The sequence below is a fragment of the Sebastes fasciatus genome, chromosome 6 (assembly GCF_043250625.1).
Source record: "Sebastes fasciatus isolate fSebFas1 chromosome 6, fSebFas1.pri, whole genome shotgun sequence".
NCBI lineage: Eukaryota > Metazoa > Chordata > Actinopteri > Perciformes > Sebastidae > Sebastes > Sebastes fasciatus.
In genome coordinates, this window is record NC_133800.1 from 27,047,513 (window position 1) to 27,065,732 (window position 18,220).

General features: G+C 42.1%; 1 protein-coding gene across 43 annotated transcripts in view; it reads left to right on the forward strand.

Moving 5' to 3' along the window:
• The window catches only part of camk2b1 (calcium/calmodulin-dependent protein kinase (CaM kinase) II beta 1), an 81,650-nt gene that overhangs the window by 33,156 nt on the left and 30,274 nt on the right, over positions 1–18,220 (forward strand). For 25 of the 43 annotated variants that reach the window (XM_074638884.1, XM_074638892.1, XM_074638889.1 and 22 more), the window contains exons 6-13: positions 7–79; positions 4,954–5,056; positions 6,175–6,258; positions 6,428–6,522; positions 7,359–7,481; positions 7,696–7,779; positions 10,206–10,248; positions 13,004–13,099. In XM_074638884.1, coding sequence (XP_074494985.1) covers positions 7–79; positions 4,954–5,056; positions 6,175–6,258; positions 6,428–6,522; positions 7,359–7,481; positions 7,696–7,779; positions 10,206–10,248; positions 13,004–13,099 — 701 coding nt within the window. The remainder of the gene's footprint in view (positions 1–6; positions 80–4,953; positions 5,057–6,174; positions 6,259–6,427; positions 6,523–7,358; positions 7,482–7,695; positions 7,780–10,205; positions 10,249–13,003; positions 13,100–18,220) is intronic. The other 18 variants (XM_074638893.1, XM_074638906.1, XM_074638910.1 and 15 more) reach the window with 3 other exon arrangements.

Below are 18,220 nucleotides of genomic sequence, written 5' to 3' on the forward strand. Positions count from 1 at the left end.
ATGCAGTCATTGCATCCAGCAGATCCTGGAGGCGGTGCTTCACTGCCATCAATCGGGCGTGGTGCACCGGGACCTGAAGGTGAGTGATGGGGATCATCTTGCTGTCCCTTGAGAGTGTGCTTAAATATTTGTGTAAGGGGGGGGTGTATTTGTGTTGTCTGTGTAAATCTGATATGTAAATGAGAAACTGTCTGTAATGTTTGTGGACATCATGTCACTTGTAAAGCGTCAGGACTTAGAGAGGGTTGAATCATCTCTTACCCCGTGAATTCTGATATAAATACAATTGCTCTCTTTGTATCCCTATAAAATACAAATTTAGGCCTGCAGAATAGTTGGTTGTGCAGTTATAAAGCCATTTAGAGACAGACCAAAGCTTCTCTCCCTACCAACAGTTAAAGCAGTCCCTACTGCTTTGTGGCGCTCACCATGAGTCAAGTACCACCTCCGACCTTTCTCCGGCTCTGCCCTGCCATACTCAACCTCCAGCTCTGTGCAGTCACCCTCTTTCCCTGTTGTGTATACACCACTTCTGTGGAGATTTCAAGCATGCAACGCTGGTCATGCTGGCTGACTAATGCCGCTGCTCCGTAACCTTTCTGGAACAGGATCTTGTCACTATACAGCTGGCCCATTGTTCTTGTCAATGGATCCATCCAAGATGGCCCAGGAGGATACTTAATCTGACCTCTGGTTCATTTACTAGTCAGAGAAATGTGCTAACTATTGATTATGAGACACCTTTTGTGGGTTTCATTGCCTTTTAAATCCATTAATGACCCTCAATGCTTCAAATGTGACAGCTCATTTTCTGTAAACTGCCATCGACTGACTTGTGATGTTGTGACATTTGTTTGTATTGGCTGACTGGCTGGTAGTGCAGTCTTTTTCAGGGTTGGAAACTAAGAGCAAGTCGCTAATTTTGAACTGTTAACAAGTTTCTTAGAATTGTGGGATTGCTTATTAAGTGTAGTTTGCAGACGTCCATGTCATATGGTTCTTATTAAGTTTGGCTCTTAAGGATTTCTACTGAGCTTGAAATGCATTTTCAGGAAGATAGTACAGCAATAGCCTTGTGTAATGTGATTGCTGACTGTGAACTCACTAACAACCAAGCTGAAGTTTTGCTTAAGTCGGGAAGTGTTTAAATTTGGCTTAATGCTGTGCTTGCGGAAACGTTCCCCGCAAACAAAGCAGCACCTCAAACATGATGCGCTGTGTGTGAATCCGCGTCTAATCAGACACTGTAAAAATCAAGACCTCTTGCTGTCATGTCCCGTACCTGGTCGCGTTTCAGTATGTGCATGCATGTATGTCACATCTCGTTTTGCATGACGCTCTTTGTCAAGTAGACGTCTTCCATGCAAATGTCAGTCCCGGCATTCCAGCAAAGGCGTGTTGTGTTTATCAGAACTGTTGTGGCTATTTCTTTATTTAGCCGACACGCCTATCTGGTTTCACACCCAAGCATCGGAGAGCGTTTCATGCAATAGGTCATAGTGTGATGACTGTGGACAGCCTGGGTGACAAGATCTCTCAAATTAGGAATTGGGTTATGGCAAATGAGATGACAACACAGCAAACAAATTTGAATGTGTGACAGCACTATATTGTTCAGAGTGTCCAGCAAATAGTATATTGTTTTTTGTCATCTCAGATATTAAAAGTGTGCTACCTTTCAGATGATATGTCAATCTGAAAGGCAGTATATTTGACCTACTTAATGCTACCAGTGTTTAGGCGACATATTGGATGAAGGATTTTGTAGAAAAACTCCAAATTTTGTTTTAGGTGTTTCTTTCAGGTGTCTGGTTGGCAATAGTATCAAAACATTTAAAACAATAAAACAAAGGCTATAATCCAGACACACAAACTCAGTAATTGCTTCAATGTAAGGTCAAATGAGTTATGGCCAGTTTCTCTTTCCACCCTTCAGCAGTCTGCTTAAATTGGAGTGCCTTCTTAACTGAGGTCTACATCTCCGCCGATATAAGGGAGGAGAGAAAGATGGGAATCATTTCATTTGAAACACCCACTTGTGAACTGCTCTCAAATACAGCTTTCTCTGTCTTCCTTACACCCTTCCTCTCCCTTTCAACCAAGCCAGTCGTCAGTGTGCTCAGCTGTGTATGTGTGTGCTAAAGAGATGGCGCGTTAATTATAAAAAGTGACAGCGATTGCTACAGTTACGTCCGAACATGTGGCTTGGATGTTTTGCATTGCATTTATGCACATTTTTGATGGAAGTGCATGCTTCATCAGAATTTACACCCACATCCGTTTACACGGATTATCTTACTGCTGCAGTGTTGGCAAGTTCTAACTCCCTCGTTTACAAAAGAGTAAAGCTTAAGCAAGTGGAAGAGCTGGGAGAATATGATGACACGAGGTAGGCACAGCGCCTTAGGATTATTGGTTTGCTCACTCGCCACTCTCTCTTTCTCTCTCTTGCTCATTTCCTTCTCTTTTACTTATGGACTCAAAGGCTATAAAAGCACACTTTAAAGTTTTTGCGCTTTAGTAAACAGTATTCCAGTGCTTCCAAACAAATGAGCGGAGGGAGGAAGGCAGAGGGTGCAAAGACACGCTGCTGCAATGCAGGGGAGGCAGTGACATAAATGCAGCCTAAATATAATGTCCTCATTCTCTCCATGTTGTAAGTTTGCACTTGTTGTTGTTCACTGAGGTGCCTTTCAGGAAACAACTACACAAGGAAGAAGCCCTTAGTAATATGAACATCAGTATAAGTGCAGGGTGTGCAGGTGTTACTGTTGACAAAGTTGTAGTCAGTTCAGCTAAAATGAGGTAGTAGCATTTTAAAACGGCACCAAACGCAAACCAGGACTGTAGATGATAATCTAGGTTGGAAGTTTCAGTCATACAAGCGATTCCTGGAGGCAGAGCTGATCTAAAGGCAGAAATCATTTTACTGGTAGTGTTAAAGGTAAAGTTTGGGTGTTTGGAAGTGAAGTTACTTATCCATAGTCAGTGTATTACTTACAGTAGATGACGGTCGGAACGCCCCCAGTTTGGAGAAACAGACAGGAGTATCGACACGGGAGCAAAGCGATGTACTGTTGTGGACGGGGGCAGCAGCAAAATGTATTTTAGCCACCTAAAAGAAAGGCCCCCCTAAAAGAATCAATATCAGTTTAAGTGTACGCTATATTTAAAATATTTTCACTGGTTTACCTTGCTGTGAGATGGAGAAATGAAGCCGTTATCTATGCTCTCGCCAAAGCCACCAGACTCAAATTTTACCTCGGAGAACACAGGAGTTGCTGGTCTACTGCTGCCTCAATCAGTTAGTTTGTTTGTGTTATTGTTAGGGCTGTCAAAGTCAACGCGATAATAACGCGTTAACGCAAATTTGTTTTAAAGCCACTAATTTCTTTAATGCATTAACGAAATTTGCGATATTTAGGTTGTAGCGGGCTCAGTTTTAAGGGTTCCCTTGACCTCTGACCTCAAGATATGGAATGAAAATGGGTTTTATGGGTACCCACGAGTCTCCCCTTTACAGACATGCTCACTTTATGATAATCACATGCAGTTTGGGGCAAGTCATAGTCAAGTCAGCACACTGACACACTGACAGTTGTTGTTGCCTGTTGGGCTGCAGTTTGCCATGTTATGATTAGAGCATATTTTGTATGTTAAATGCAGTACCTGTGAGGGTTTCTGGACAATATTTGGCATTGTTTTGTGTTGTTAATTGATTTCCAAAAATAAATATATACATTGCATAAAGCAAGCATATTTGCCCACTCCCATGTTGATAAGAGAATTAAATACTTGACAAATCTCCCTTTAAGGTACATTTTCAACAGATACAAAATGTGATTATTTTGTGATTAATCGTGATTAACTGTGGACAATGATGCGATTGACCGTGATTAAATATTTTAATGGATTGATAGCCCTAGTTATTGTGTGACTTCGGTTAGGTCGGATTCACCAAAGTCACACAATAACACAAACTAACAAACAAACCGTTTCCTGTCTGTTTTTCCAAACTGGGGGCGTGCCGACCGTCATCTACTGTAGGTAATACACAGAGTATGGATAAATACCTCATACAACCCCACTTCAAAACACCCAAACTATCCCTTTAAACCTCAAATGGGCAGAGCCAAAGAACTGTATTTATTTGTTTTTATGTAATGTTAGACTGGAGTTCGGGGTAGGATTTAGAGTGGAAAAACTTGTATTGTCAAGCCTAACACTCTGGCTATCATCTGAAATAATGCAGTCTTGCCATGCTAAGATAGAAACTCTTAAGTAGGTAATCTTGTTGATTTTCCAACATCATGAATATCATGGATATCTATGAATGAAAAAAAAGTTTTACATTTTGTATTCATATTTCTCAACAGAGTGCTTTATTTGTCACTCGAGATTGCCAGTTGCTTTTACAGAGGCAATGAATAAGTGAGAGTTGAGAGAGATGTAGAGAGACAAAATGAGAGAGAGCAGGGGCCAGTGGGGATAGCAGCCCATTATTAGAGCCCTCTTCTGACGGAGAATAATGAGGCTGACTGCATTATCTGGGCCACAGAGATGGAGCCTATAGACCACAGCACACCACATGAGGCTAGGGACAAAAAAGCACTGCAGACTGACTAGGTTGCGTGGACACATAAAGCTATACAGTACAATAAAAGTTAGTCCACAAAGTTATTGGATTCCCTTGTATTGTATAGGTTTTGTGTGTCCACATACGTTACTCAAATGACATCTATGTCTGTGTGTATCTGTGTTGTGTGTGTGTGCTGAATAATTTGTCGATGAAAATGTTCTTTATGAACCCCGTTACAAACTTTGTGCATGCAAACTTTGAGCACATCTACCTCCCGCTCTTCCCCCACTTGGACACTGTACATGTTTTGTACCCCCCATCATTCATTTCAAAATGTTTGGTAACCTTATTTCTGTCCTCTTCACCCACTTTAGCCAGAGAACCTGCTCCTAGCAAGCAAATGTAAGAATGCCGCAGTGAAGCTGGCCGACTTTGGCCTGGCCATTGAGGTGCAGGGGGATCAGCAGGCCTGGTTTGGTAGGTACAGCAGAGTACAGGAGTCAATCACATCTTTATTTTACATGTATTTATCAAAAGCTTTAAAGGGGCTCATTATAACTACAGTGTTAGAATAAGCTTCAGAGGTGATTATTGCAAAGGTATGTTAAATGCTTGGTAAGAAAGACCTAATAGAGTGACTTGAGAAGATCCAGCTGACAGAGAGTGAATTAAACTACTAGAAAAGATTATATATACTGTATCTATACTACCGTTTCCATTACCAGTTTTAGAATGCAGAGTTGTGCTACGCCGCACCCGAGATGGACCATCTCAGTGCACCCAACCCTCCTCCAAGCGAGTTACGGTGACGTCTTGCCAGCCGTGGCCAACTCGTGACGACCCCCCTTCTCCCCCTCAAACAAGCGTCTGTTGCGAGACTCAACTCACGTCTGTGCAGGAGACCGGAGAGGAAATCGTTGCGTGTGTTCAGCTCTCAGTACTTTCGTAGCTTCTAACTGAATCTCTGTGGTTTGAAGTCCCCGTTAGTACTTTCAGATATCTGCTTTATTTTACTGTTTTGCTTTCAGCTGTAGGAGGCGTGTTAAGCATGGATATATTAAGAGAACTGGATACAGTGTTGGCGGCTGGACCCCGTTCATTTCCTATGAAAGTTGCTCAGTGGCGCATGAAGCCAAAATGGCTCGACTTCCGACTGGAAAAGTACCCGGATCTTCCGGCGATCTTCCGCACCCATTGTGCCCAAGGAGCAGGCGCAGTAGCGTCCGTTCGGTCACATGGCTCAGTCACAGAGTCACAACGTCACGCTGTCGTCACGGCTTGCTAACTCCGCCTCCCAGCCCTCACTCCAGCCTCGGTCTGGGTCTCATTCCCATGAACGGAGGATGGGAAATAACTCTGTCACACATCTCGCCTGGATCTCTTCCACAAACATCTGTGCCCATCAGTGATGGACTCCTCAAAGGAAGATTTGCCAGTCCTCCTTCACAATCAACTGACCTTAGAGCCTCAAATCTGTCTTTAAGATAGCTTACAGAAGATTATCTTGCTTTCTCTACATGCTGATCCTAGGATAGCAGATAAACAATCTGTTGCCTTGAGCATGTCAATCAATGGTGTGTGTGTGTTTACTGCAGGATTTGCTGGCACACCGGGGTACCTGTCCCCTGAGGTATTGAGGAAGGAGGCATATGGCAAACCTGTGGACATCTGGGCCTGCGGTGAGTTGTACAGAGAGACACACACTCATTCACACACACACATGGCATTTCCTAGATAATTGTACACAAAAAAACAAACACACTGAAGGACATTTTCTAACAAATTGTGCATTTTCTCTGTGTGTATTTTTGTGTGTGTGTGTCCATATGCGTTTTGCGTGTGTCTCAGGGGTGATCCTCTACATCCTGCTGGTGGGTTACCCTCCTTTCTGGGACGAGGACCAGCACAAGCTGTACCAGCAGATCAAGGCTGGGGCTTACGATGTGAGTCTCCTCTCCTCTCTTGCTCTCTTATTTCTCCCCTCCTGCTGTAAATCTCTCCTCCCACTGCCCTCGTTCCTTTTTGGCAGCGGTTACGTAACTCCGTCACCTCATTCATATTTCAGGGGGTGCAAGAGAGGGAGCCTCACCTTAGATCACATTTAAGTCCATGCCAAATAGAGAGAGAGGCTGACTGATTCCCTGGCAGGGATTCTGGGCTCATAGGACACAGACCTCGGCATTTGTGCCGAAACACAACACAGGACCTGATGGCTGGAGAATTCCTTAACAAATTGCTTGGGGCTGTGCTCGGACTGTCCTTCTGATATTGTTGAAAAACACACCCATGGGGTAAAACATTCATTTTGGGAGCAGGTTCAGGAGCTCGAACAGAGCGTTTCAGACAGAGGATGAAAAGAGGTGCTGTTTTTTGCCCCAAACTGCATGTGATTATCATAAAGTGGGCATGTCTGTAAAGGGGAGACTTGTGGGTACCCATAGAACCCATTTTCATTCACATATCTTGAGGTCAGAGGTCAAGGGACCCCTTTTGAAAATCACCATGCCTGTTTTTCCTCGCCAAAATGTACCCTAACTTCGTAGTGTTATTTAGTGTTCTTCCTAAGCCAGCATAACACCATTGGTACAAATGGATTCTTTAGGCTTTTTAGTTTCATATGATACCAGTATCATTACTTTAGCTTGAAAACTCATCACGCAAACAACCTCTAAAAGACAGAATAGCGGCCGGGCATGCCGTCAGAGTGTTAAGGGGTTACTCATCTAATTGTTTCAGCACAACACTGAATTTTGAGACATGGTTCTGTTTGTCCCTTTAGTTCCCTTCACCAGAGTGGGATACAGTCACCCCAGAGGCCAAAAACCTGATCAACCAGATGCTGACCATCAACCCAGCCAAGAGGATCACTGCCCAGGAGGCACTCAAGCACCCATGGGTCTGCGTAAGTGTCCCCTGCTTGAGATAGACAGCAGTTTACACATCTGCTGCAAGAATAGAAAAGACTTCTAACTCGGACAAACAAGTGGTTGAATCACAGCAAACACAACAATCTGATTAACTGATTTATTCTTGTCTCTTTCTTCCTCCTCATCCTAAACCTTCCTCTGGTTGTCCTCCTCATCACCCGCTCCTCCTCGTCTTCTTCCTTCTCCCAGCAACGGTCCACGGTGGCGTCTATGATGCACAGACAGGAGACCGTGGAGTGCCTGAAGAAATTCAATGCCAGGAGGAAACTCAAGGTCTGTTTGCATGTTTGCTCACTCTCTCCCACATCTTCCTCTCCTGCTCTCTCGTATAGTAAATAATAATCCTTTTCTCAACTTTATTCTTTAATTTATTTCCCATAAATCTGGGGGTTTCCAAAGCATTGCCAGGAGTGGTATTTTCTTCCTGTTTTCCTGTAATGTTTGTGATCTATAAATTCAAGGCCTGAAGTATCAGGGCTGGGACGATACACCAATCTACGGAGTCAATACTATCACGACACCTGGGAGCTGATTCGATATGTATTATGATTTTTAAGCATTGCGATTCGATATTACGATTTATTTTTTTATTTTTTTAACACTAGACCATGGGGAAAAAGATGAATCATACACTTCTAGGGACTTTTACTTTGGAAAATATCTAAATTGATAAAGTAAAAATGTTTTATTTTCAGCATGTATGTAGTCAGAGATGCCCTGAAATCAAATATATCAGTCATTGTCAGGCATTATTTATTACATTTTTTCCAGCAACCCAAAAATCAAAGATAAAGACATTTCCTTCACAAATTAGTGGTATTTTCTATAATTAATAAGGGACATGTAATGTTTTATATTTCTGGTGAATATATACCAATCAATCTTATTTCCACATATGTATTTTGTATATACAGTTCCCTTTGTTAACACCTTATTTTAAAAAAACAGACGTAGTCACACGTGTTCCTCTAACATCTCCAAGTCTGTCGCTAGCTCTCCCGTCAGCTCCGTTCTCTTTATACATCCATGGTCAGCTCCATCGGGGCCGTTTCAATGCATTTAACATAAATGTCAGTATATGGGTGCTCTACAGTTGTAGCGCGGCTGATTTGACCACGGAGATGTGAGTGACCGCTGACTTCTCTCGTTCTCTCGTTCTAATTATACATCCATGGTTTTGGCTCAATGCAGCTCTGTTTTGGTTATTGAAACGGATATGACGTCACGTTACTCAGACTACAACAATAAAAGCGGTAACTTCCTTCTACCTTGGCATAGACTCAAATAAAGCAATTATATTGATTTTGGCATTAAAAAATGAATTTAAAAATCGTAAAAATGTTGTTACATGGAGATGGCATATGTTTTCTCTCCTGACTCTGGTGCTGAGGTTATATGAAAAACTAGTAAGAATTTAGATGTAGACTTATCCTCCATGAATAGTTTCCCTTCTTCACTGATTTATCGCTGACATTTTGTGTGGATACAACAGCTTAGCGATTGGAGCATGCCGCCGTTCGCCTGCTGCTTTTGGCCCGTCTTGGCATGGCTCAAATACCAGCACACGGGAAGCTGGAAGCAGAAACGCAGGTGGCTGCGGGCAAATGTTGGACCATTCACCCAACATGCCTTCAGCATGAACCAGTTGTCTCTGGCTTTTCACATTTAGAAAGACATGGACACTGGCAAGGTTAGATAATCAAATACATAGTAAACAACAAAAACAAATAATTATGAAATCATCAAAACATACAGTGGAAACCTCTTGTAGTGATCATGTCTGTCCTGGTCCAATCACTACAAGCGATTTCTTTTTTTCTTTATTTCTCATGCAGATTACCATCTTATTCTAATTACTTTATTCATTCATGGAGCCGTGCAAGTCACTGCATTTCCTACAACACTGTTCTGTAAATATTTCAGAATAAAAGCCTTGTGTTAACAAATTAAGGAATTCTGTCCACATTTTGAAATGAAAGCAGGAAGTGTTGATTTAAAAATAAATCTTTACTTTTTTCATGTCCGTGACATATTCTACAGATACAGACATTGAAACTGTAGTAATGTTGCTGCTATGATGTCAATATACTGTCAAACTGTCTGTTGTTGCCGTGAACCACTCGCGGCTCGCGGTAAAAATAGGCCGCACTGCTCACGCGGGCTGTGTGTCTGCTCTAATCTGTTAACATGGACGCCGAAATAAAGAACAACAGGTTCCGCAGCCAACACGCATTGCTCACGTGGGCAGTCTTGCCAAGGCCTTAGCCTTGGCACACGGGGTGCCTGCTCTACCATGTGAGCTACCGGGGCACCCCGGAGTTGTGAAGTTTGATGGTCACAGGCAGGTATGACTTCCTGTGACGCTCTGTAGTGCATCTCGTGGAAATAGTCTTGCACATGCAGTACAACTTGGTATTCTTTCTTCCAGCGTTGTGGTGGTACTATTTCAGTGCATCTATATCTTTGGATTTTATCTTAATAACTTTGAAGTTTCACCTGCTGTGAGTCAGGATTTTTCTAAAGGAAAGACCCGTCTTTGTTTTGAGTTTAGAACTGCAAATATAAAACATTTAATAGTCTGATACATCAGTCAGTGACAGAGAGGGGTTGAATGTTGTTCATTTATATAAAAATGGTAAAATTATTATGTTACTGGTTTAAGAGGTTAAAATTGAACTTCTTTTTTGTTTTCTTCTCAGGGGGCCATTCTTACTACCATGCTGGTCTCTCGAAATTTCTCTGGTAAGTGTTGCCTGGACATAATTCTTATATCCCTCATTACTGTAAATCTATCATTCATATATATGTATACTGTATGTTATAATATAAAGGTCATAATAACATGCTAAATGTAGGGATTTTATTGTCTGCATGCCAGTGGTATCGCTATTAGGGCTCTCAATCAGTTAAAATATTTAATCGCATGATTGTCCATAGCTAATCATGATTAATCACAAATTAATCACACATTTTTTATCTGTTCAAAATGTACAATAACGGGAGATTTGTTAAGTATTTAATACTCTTATCTTAACATAAAAGTGGGCAAATATGCTTGCTTTATGCAAATGTATGTATATATTTATTATTGGAAATCAATTAACAACACAAAACAATGACAAATATTGTCCAGAAACCCTCACAGGTACTGCATTTAGCATAAAACATATGCTCAAATCATAACATGGCAAACTCAAGCTCAACAGGCAGTCAGCTGTCAGTGTGCTGACTTGACTATGTCTTACCCCAAACTGCATGTGATTATCATAAAGTGGGCATGTCTGTAAAGGGGAGACTCGTGGGTACCCATAGAACCCATTTACATTCACATATCTTGAGGTCAGAGGTCAAGGGACCCCTTTAAAAATGGCCATGCCATTTTTTCCTCGCCAAAATTTAGCGCAACTTTGGAGCGTTATTTAACCTCCATCGCGATAAGCTAATATGACATGGTTGGTACCAGTGGATTCCTTAGGTTTTGCATCAGTGTGCGACAGCGGGGCCCTTGTATGTGTGCAGCGCTCTGCTTTAGAGGACGCCATCAGGATTGGGTTCCCGCGGGAGCAGGCGGTTATAACTTTGCTGATGGTGGGAGCAAGAGGTAAAAAAATAAACTGTAGTGATAACCAAAAGGATGGAGTCAACAAGTGAAGTTGAAAAGAAGATTAAAACAGGTCATGACTCTCTCCAGCTGCACAGTCCCGCTCTGAGCTGGTGTCTGTATCAGCAGAACTCCCTTAAAAAAAAACAAGGAAATAACAACGATAACATTTGATTCACCATCTTTTCTAAATTTGTCCAAGCATCTCCTTTAATTCGGCAAACACATAATCCACCAAAGAGCATGTGTTAAAGTAATATTTTATTTTATATATAGATGTGAGTGATGTTAGTATATGTGTGTGAGCATGCACGGATGCTGCTTCAGTAAACATCTGTATGCTTTGAAATGGGAAATGGTCTGAACACCCACTACACAACCACTCAGCTATCTAACTCCCACACACACACACACACACACACACACACACACACACACACACACTGAGCCAGGTGTGTGTGTCCTGGCCGTGTCACGTTCTTAAACACCTTTTCCTCCTCGCTCTCTTTCCTCGTCTCAGGAGTAGGAGTTCTCCATTATAAGTGTAAGGTCATCAGGTGAATGAGAAATAATTAAAAAGTAAAAAAAATAAGAGGCAGATGTTCGGTAAAAGAAGGCACATTACGTCAACTCATGAGCCAATGTCAGTGCTTATAGTACCATATTCTCATCATATGTTATGAATCATACATTATACAGATCAGTGGCCCTGTGCTGACACCGAGGTGGTTATATTTCCCTCCACATGTTGATGTCGTACCATATAAGGATAAAGTTTAGGTTTAAATTAAAGTTTTAAATGATAGAATTGTAAATGCCTATAATATATATCCTCAGTGAAGCCACCAATACTTTGATTGCAATGAATTGATTTGCATGCAATTAGTACTACACCTGTTGTGAATTTAAAATTTTGCTGACATTTATTAAAGGTATAGTTTGGGTGTTTTGAAGTGGGGTTGTATGAGATACTTATCCATAGTCAGTGTATTACCTACAGTAGATGACGGTCGGCACGCCCCCAGTTTGGAGAAGCAGACAGGAATTACTTCACGGAAGCAAAGCAATCATTAGTCGCAGCTCTAAACGGCTTCAGTTGCCCATCGGAAATGTCTGTCTGACGGCAAAGTAAAGCGGTGAAAATATTCTAATCATAGCGTACACTTAAACTGATTTTAGGTGAGTCTTTCTTTTAGATGTCTAAAATATGTTTTGCTGCCGGCCTCGTCCACAGCAGTACATTACTTTGCTCCCGTGCCGTAACTCCTGTCTGTTTCTCCAAACTGGGGGCACGCCGACCGTCATCTACTCTAATACACTGAGTATGGATAGTACCTCATACAACCTCACTTAAAAAAATCAAAACTATCCCTTTAAGGTCAGTGAGCACTACAAATCTAACATTTACTAACGTTGACTAATTTCTGTATCATCATAACCGTCATCATCATCACAGTCATCCTAACAATAACACTGTTTTCAGGGACACATTGAGAGAAAATGCAAGCATCAAAGATGAAAGTTGAAAGATTTGTGTGTCTCTCTGACATGTTTCTCTGCTGATCCTTCTGTCAGAGCAGCGGACTCATACGTGACAGAATTTATGTCACATCCATATAATGTCGGTGATTTGTATGTGTGAATTAATCCTCCTTCTCTAAACTAATGAGTCCTGTTTGTCTCTGCCTTTTTGTGTCTCACCTTTTCTCTCTTTTTCCCCACCCTGCCCTTCTACCTGCTGTGTCTCTGACTCACCTCCTCCCCTCACATTCTTTCCTTTTGCCCCTTTCTTTCTAAATATCGCTCCACCATTTCTCCATCTTTACCACCTCTTTCTCATCTTCCTTTCCTAACTCTCTTTCTTCATGCGTGACTGGCTATTGGACTCTTTAACAGTGGGCAGCAGGCAGACCACCGCTCCAGCCTCTGTCTCTGTGGCCGCAGCAGCAGTGGCTGCAGCCGCCGGCACCACCGCAGGGCTTGTGGAACAAGGTAGCATGGTGGCTTACCCAGGGCATGCCACCCCTCTCCCCCATCCCCCTTCTCTGTTCCTGTTTTTTACACTTAATTCTCTTCTTCTATTTCCCCCCTGTCATTTTTCTCTGCCTCCTCCCTCTCTCCTTCCTCAGCATGGGAGCTCAGGGCATGATGGCTGACCACGTCACTAACTACATCTCCCATCTACTCATCACCTGCAGCATTAGCTATGTTTCCATCTTACTGTCTAGCAGGTTTTATACAACCTTTCGATACATCACAAAAATTAAAATGCAATTTTTTCGGTCACTGAGTTAAGGCAAGATCTTAAAAATCTTCAAAACATCTATAAAAAAACAGGAAAAAGTGTCAACTGGAAAGATGTTGTTCAGCAGTTATTGGCCTTTTTTAGTTTTTATCCAAGGAAGGCATTCGTTAAACACAACTAGCGATCAAATCTCAATAGATGTAATGAGAGTGACAGTAAGAATTCATCATAGATGAAGCCATCATTTCAAACCTGCTTCAGTTCATTTAACTTAATTTTTGCTGATGTTTTAGTGAATATTTCAGTTTCCATTTGCCCATTCTATGTTGATGCTTCATAATTCATAAAGGACTTGGATGGAAACCCAGCTACTGCTGTCATTTTCCACATCAGCACATCTGTCACCTCCTGTCTGAGATCTGATAGGATGACTGCAGCGCTGACCACTGCCTTGTCATCGCCACTGACCCATATTCATCCCATCACCTTCATCTCTAGACGAAGCAGCCACAGAGCATGGCCTCGACCCAACCAAACAACCGCTGTCCTGTCTCTCTGTTTCTCTTTTCTTTTCTTCTCCCTTTTTTTCCCCTGCCATTTCACCTCTGTCACATCACCTCTCCATTTTACCCCATTCACTTCCCTATGAACTGTCATTTCTACCTCTCACACTTGTCTCTCAAGTCACTTTTCTATACCTCCGCAAGCATCACTGCCACTTCACAGCATACTTTCATATCTCACTCCTCCCCCACCCCCCACTCCTCTTTCCCTCTCTCTTCTTTTCTCTGTCTGACAATGACACTGGAAAGTTCACCCCCGTCACTTTAAGGATGGAGCTGCCCAAGAGCTGTCGGTGAATGCTGCATGGGGCACTGGACTGGTGCATGCGCTGCAACACGGCAGGCGGGGGGAGGGTGGGGGACTATGGTGCATGGTGAACACTGTGGAAGATGCAAGGCTGGGCTGGTTCTCATGATGACAAAAACCTTTGAAGCTGTTGCTTTACTATTTTTTATGTTCTCAAATGATATACACGAATCCGGTGAAATACGGTGGCGTCTCCCTACAATACGTGCATGTTTGAATGCAAGCTGTCCTAAGAAGTGTACCGTTTTTCTACTTTTACCGTTACTTTTTATGAGGGCTGTCAGTCGATTGAAATATTTAATTGCGATTAATTGCATGATTGTCCCTTTTTACATTAATCGCACATTTTTTATCTGTTCAAAATGTACCTTAAAGGGAGATTTGTCAGGTATTTAATACTCTTATCAACATGGGAGTGGACAAATATGCTTGATTTATGCAAATGTATGTATATATTTATTACTGGAAACCATTTAATGCGACTTGCCACCGCAGTAATGGCGGAGCCGCCAGATCGAGGAACACACAATGTGGTCGCCGGATTCGTCTATAGTCAATGCTGTAGACATGGACTGAACTTTTAATTCTATACTCTATAACAAAATTGTAGTTGTGTGTTCAGACAAAACGGAAATTTTAGAGACGGCGTGATTGCATATTATGTGTTCCTGCATTAAGTGACTTTTACTTTCAGGGGGTCCCAAATACAACTTGCAGAAACACTGACATGCTATGACCATATCAACTATTAGCAGACAATTTGCCCATGCAGCTGCCACAGAGCAACATGGGCATCCCCTTCGAGTCTTATTTCTGCCTCCCTGACAAATGTAAATGTAATATTCACTTGCCTTTAGCTGTCGTTTGGTCAGCCATCTCTTTTGAGAAAATTATCCACATCCTTACCAGTCAGCTTCTCTGAGCTGCTGGAAAAGTCTGTTTTCATTTTTACAGTATGTTGTGGCAGCCTTGACCTGTGGGTGATGCCAGCGACATTTTTGTCAAATCTTTTTTTTTTTAACACCACCACTAAATATTTGAACCGTGAAGTGCAAGAGCAGTAGGTTTGAAGGACATTTTTATAAATGTGAACCCGACCTGTCGTGTGTTTTCTGGGTTTGCAGAAATGAACCGCAGGCATAAACGACAAAGAGCTTCACTTGACAGTTGAGCATTGAGCTAAGGAGACAGAAGTAGTGGCAGTGTCCTTGTTTCTGTGGCCCAGTGGGACTCCACAGTCCTCTCTGTGTCCCTGAGCCTCCACTAGGCTCCAATCAAATATTTATAGTGGGTTGCCTCCCCCTATCAGCCTCACTGGCTTACCGGAGGCTTCGCTCTACCTTGCATATTCATACACACAAATACAATCACTGTCTACTAGACTTCACCCTATCCTCATGCAGGAGAAGGGTAAATGCATCTTTTAACGTGTAGAAAAAGTTCTTGAGGAACTCAAGCTTATTGCATTTCCAAAGGGCACTTTTTGGCTCGTGCAACTACCCCCTGAATCATCATGTGAATCCATGCCCGTCCTTGCTTTGCTCCTGCGGTTGTGCATCTTGTGTGATTTTAGTGGGATTTATAGAGGTGATTTTGTTTTAATCTCATCCTCCTCTCTCTTCTTGCTTCATGTATAATTTGTGGCAAGGTAAGGAGCGCCCCTTGCTTCTCCACCTTCGGTCTGAATTAAGCTACCTTTTTGATTTTTCAGGTTTCCCACTGAGATTTCCTCTTCATCACTGGAATCCAAGCCATTCTTAGCAACACAGTTTTTTTAGTTTTTTTTTTAAAGATTCAGTTTGACACTTTGACAGAATAATGGTGTTAGGAAAGAGCACGAAAGAGTACGCTTATCACTTTGGTTCATCTTCTCCTTACTCTTCCTCTCTGCTCTCCTTTCATATCCTCTCCTCTTCTGCCAAGCCATCAGAGAATACGAGAGAATGAACTTGACACTCTTCTGACCCCATTTCTTCTCCTCAGTAACAAGCAGCCTTTGGAAGGAGGAACAACAGCACAACAATAAACCAACAACGATAAACCATGCACATTCATGCCACTCTCACATCCCTTCCAGATTATGAAGTGCATCTTTATCACTTCCTATTGCTCCTTCGTTGACTGCTGGCCCAATTCCAAACCACCTCCTGCACCCTCTCCCTACCCACTTCCACTCCGTTTGCGCGTTCGCGTGGAAAGTCCGCCATATTAACCCTCCAACAGCGAGCCTGCATCGATGCCGACTTACCAGCTGGCCTTACTGACGACGCGCAACACCATTTTGTGTTCGTCATGGAACACTCTCCAACGTCAATTCTGTGCGACTACCGGTACAAACATTTACTCGTTAACTGCAGTCTAAAAAACAGTAGACATGTTCATTAGATTGTAAATTGTTGCTTACTTATATTTATTATTTTTTACCCCTATCAGGAGCTATATCCCCATAAGGTATTATATCTTTAACTATGCAATACTGACTGAACCGTGCAATAATTCAGTGCAATAATTCAGCTGTGCAATAATCTGGTTTACTCCAGCATTTATTTATACAGAACATTTAAACTAATATTCTTATTTTACACTATTCTTGCATTTATATTATTTGCATCGATCCTATTTTTCAGCATTATTATTTGCACTGTTGTTATATATATTTCTAATTTATATTATCTGATGATTTCTTTATTTTTATATATTTACATCTTAGAACAGGAGCAAAACGTAGCACAATTTCCCTCCAGGGATCAATAAAGTATTTCTGATTCTGATATTTATTTCCTTGCCGTAGAGAGGGAAATTCCTCCCCGAAGTGGCGGCTGTATTTATACCCTACACCTTAAAGAAGGGTGCTTCATTGAGCTGTGAGTTTGACTAGAAACGGATTTCACTCCGTCACGGAGTGGTAGGGTGTAGGGACCGGATTGGAATCGGGCCTGCTGAATGTGCGAACCTCACTTCAAACATGAGACACTATATCACCGAGGCAGAAAAGTAAAAGAAGAAAGCTTGGACAAAAGGTGGCTGGTGGTTGATCACTGTCTCGCTTTCCAAGTGACAGCTTTAAAAGTCCACTTGTAAGGATGTGATTTTTTTTTTACTTAATAGGACTGGGCCAGGGCTCCACTAGACTTTGAGCTGGCCTCCTAGTGATTGGACCTCTGTTCCTCCTAAGAAATCACTGCCCAATGGACATTTTCATGGAATTCAGCTTCTGTTGAAAATTCAGTGTAGCTGGCTCGGAGCATGTTTGGAAACGAAAGTGAAAAAATCAAAGACGAGCTGTGTCTCATGTTCAGAGAGAGCGAGAGGGAAGAGGGAGAGAGAAGCAAAGAAAAAAAAAAAATCCCAGACCGCCAGAAATAGTGTTTTATGTAACGTGGCTGGCTTCTGATGTGATTGCATCTGATTTAGACTTGAAATTGCACTCAAAAATGTATGTATATATTTAGTATTGGAAATCAATTATCAACACAAAAAAATGCTAAAATGCTACTTCTCATTATTACCTCAGTAAACATTGTAAACATGTCAACGTTTCAAGTTTTCTTCAATACAGCATGATGTTCATTTAGTAAATTATGGTCCCATTTAGAGTCAAATAGACCATAAAGCAGGGTGTGCTTTAGGGCGTGGTTACCTTGTGATTGACAGGTCGCTACCATGGTGTTGTCCGGTCTGGGTTTTGTCCACGTTTTCGTCTTAGAACTTCGTTCTTCGCGTCACTTCTGGTTGCAAAAAACTGACAGCCACAGCCAAAATGCCTTGGAGGCTTCAAAACCGTAGTCCGCAAACAAATGGATGACGTCACAGTGACTACGTCCACTTCTTATATACAGTCTATGGGCGCACACCACATGGGCGAAAAAGCCCTGAGCAGCGAGTCCCCGGTTCGATTCCCGGCTGGACGGACCGTTTCCTGCATGCCATTCTTCTTTACCCACATTTTCTGTCTCTACCAAATAAAGGCATAAGATGCACAAACATAATGTTAAAAA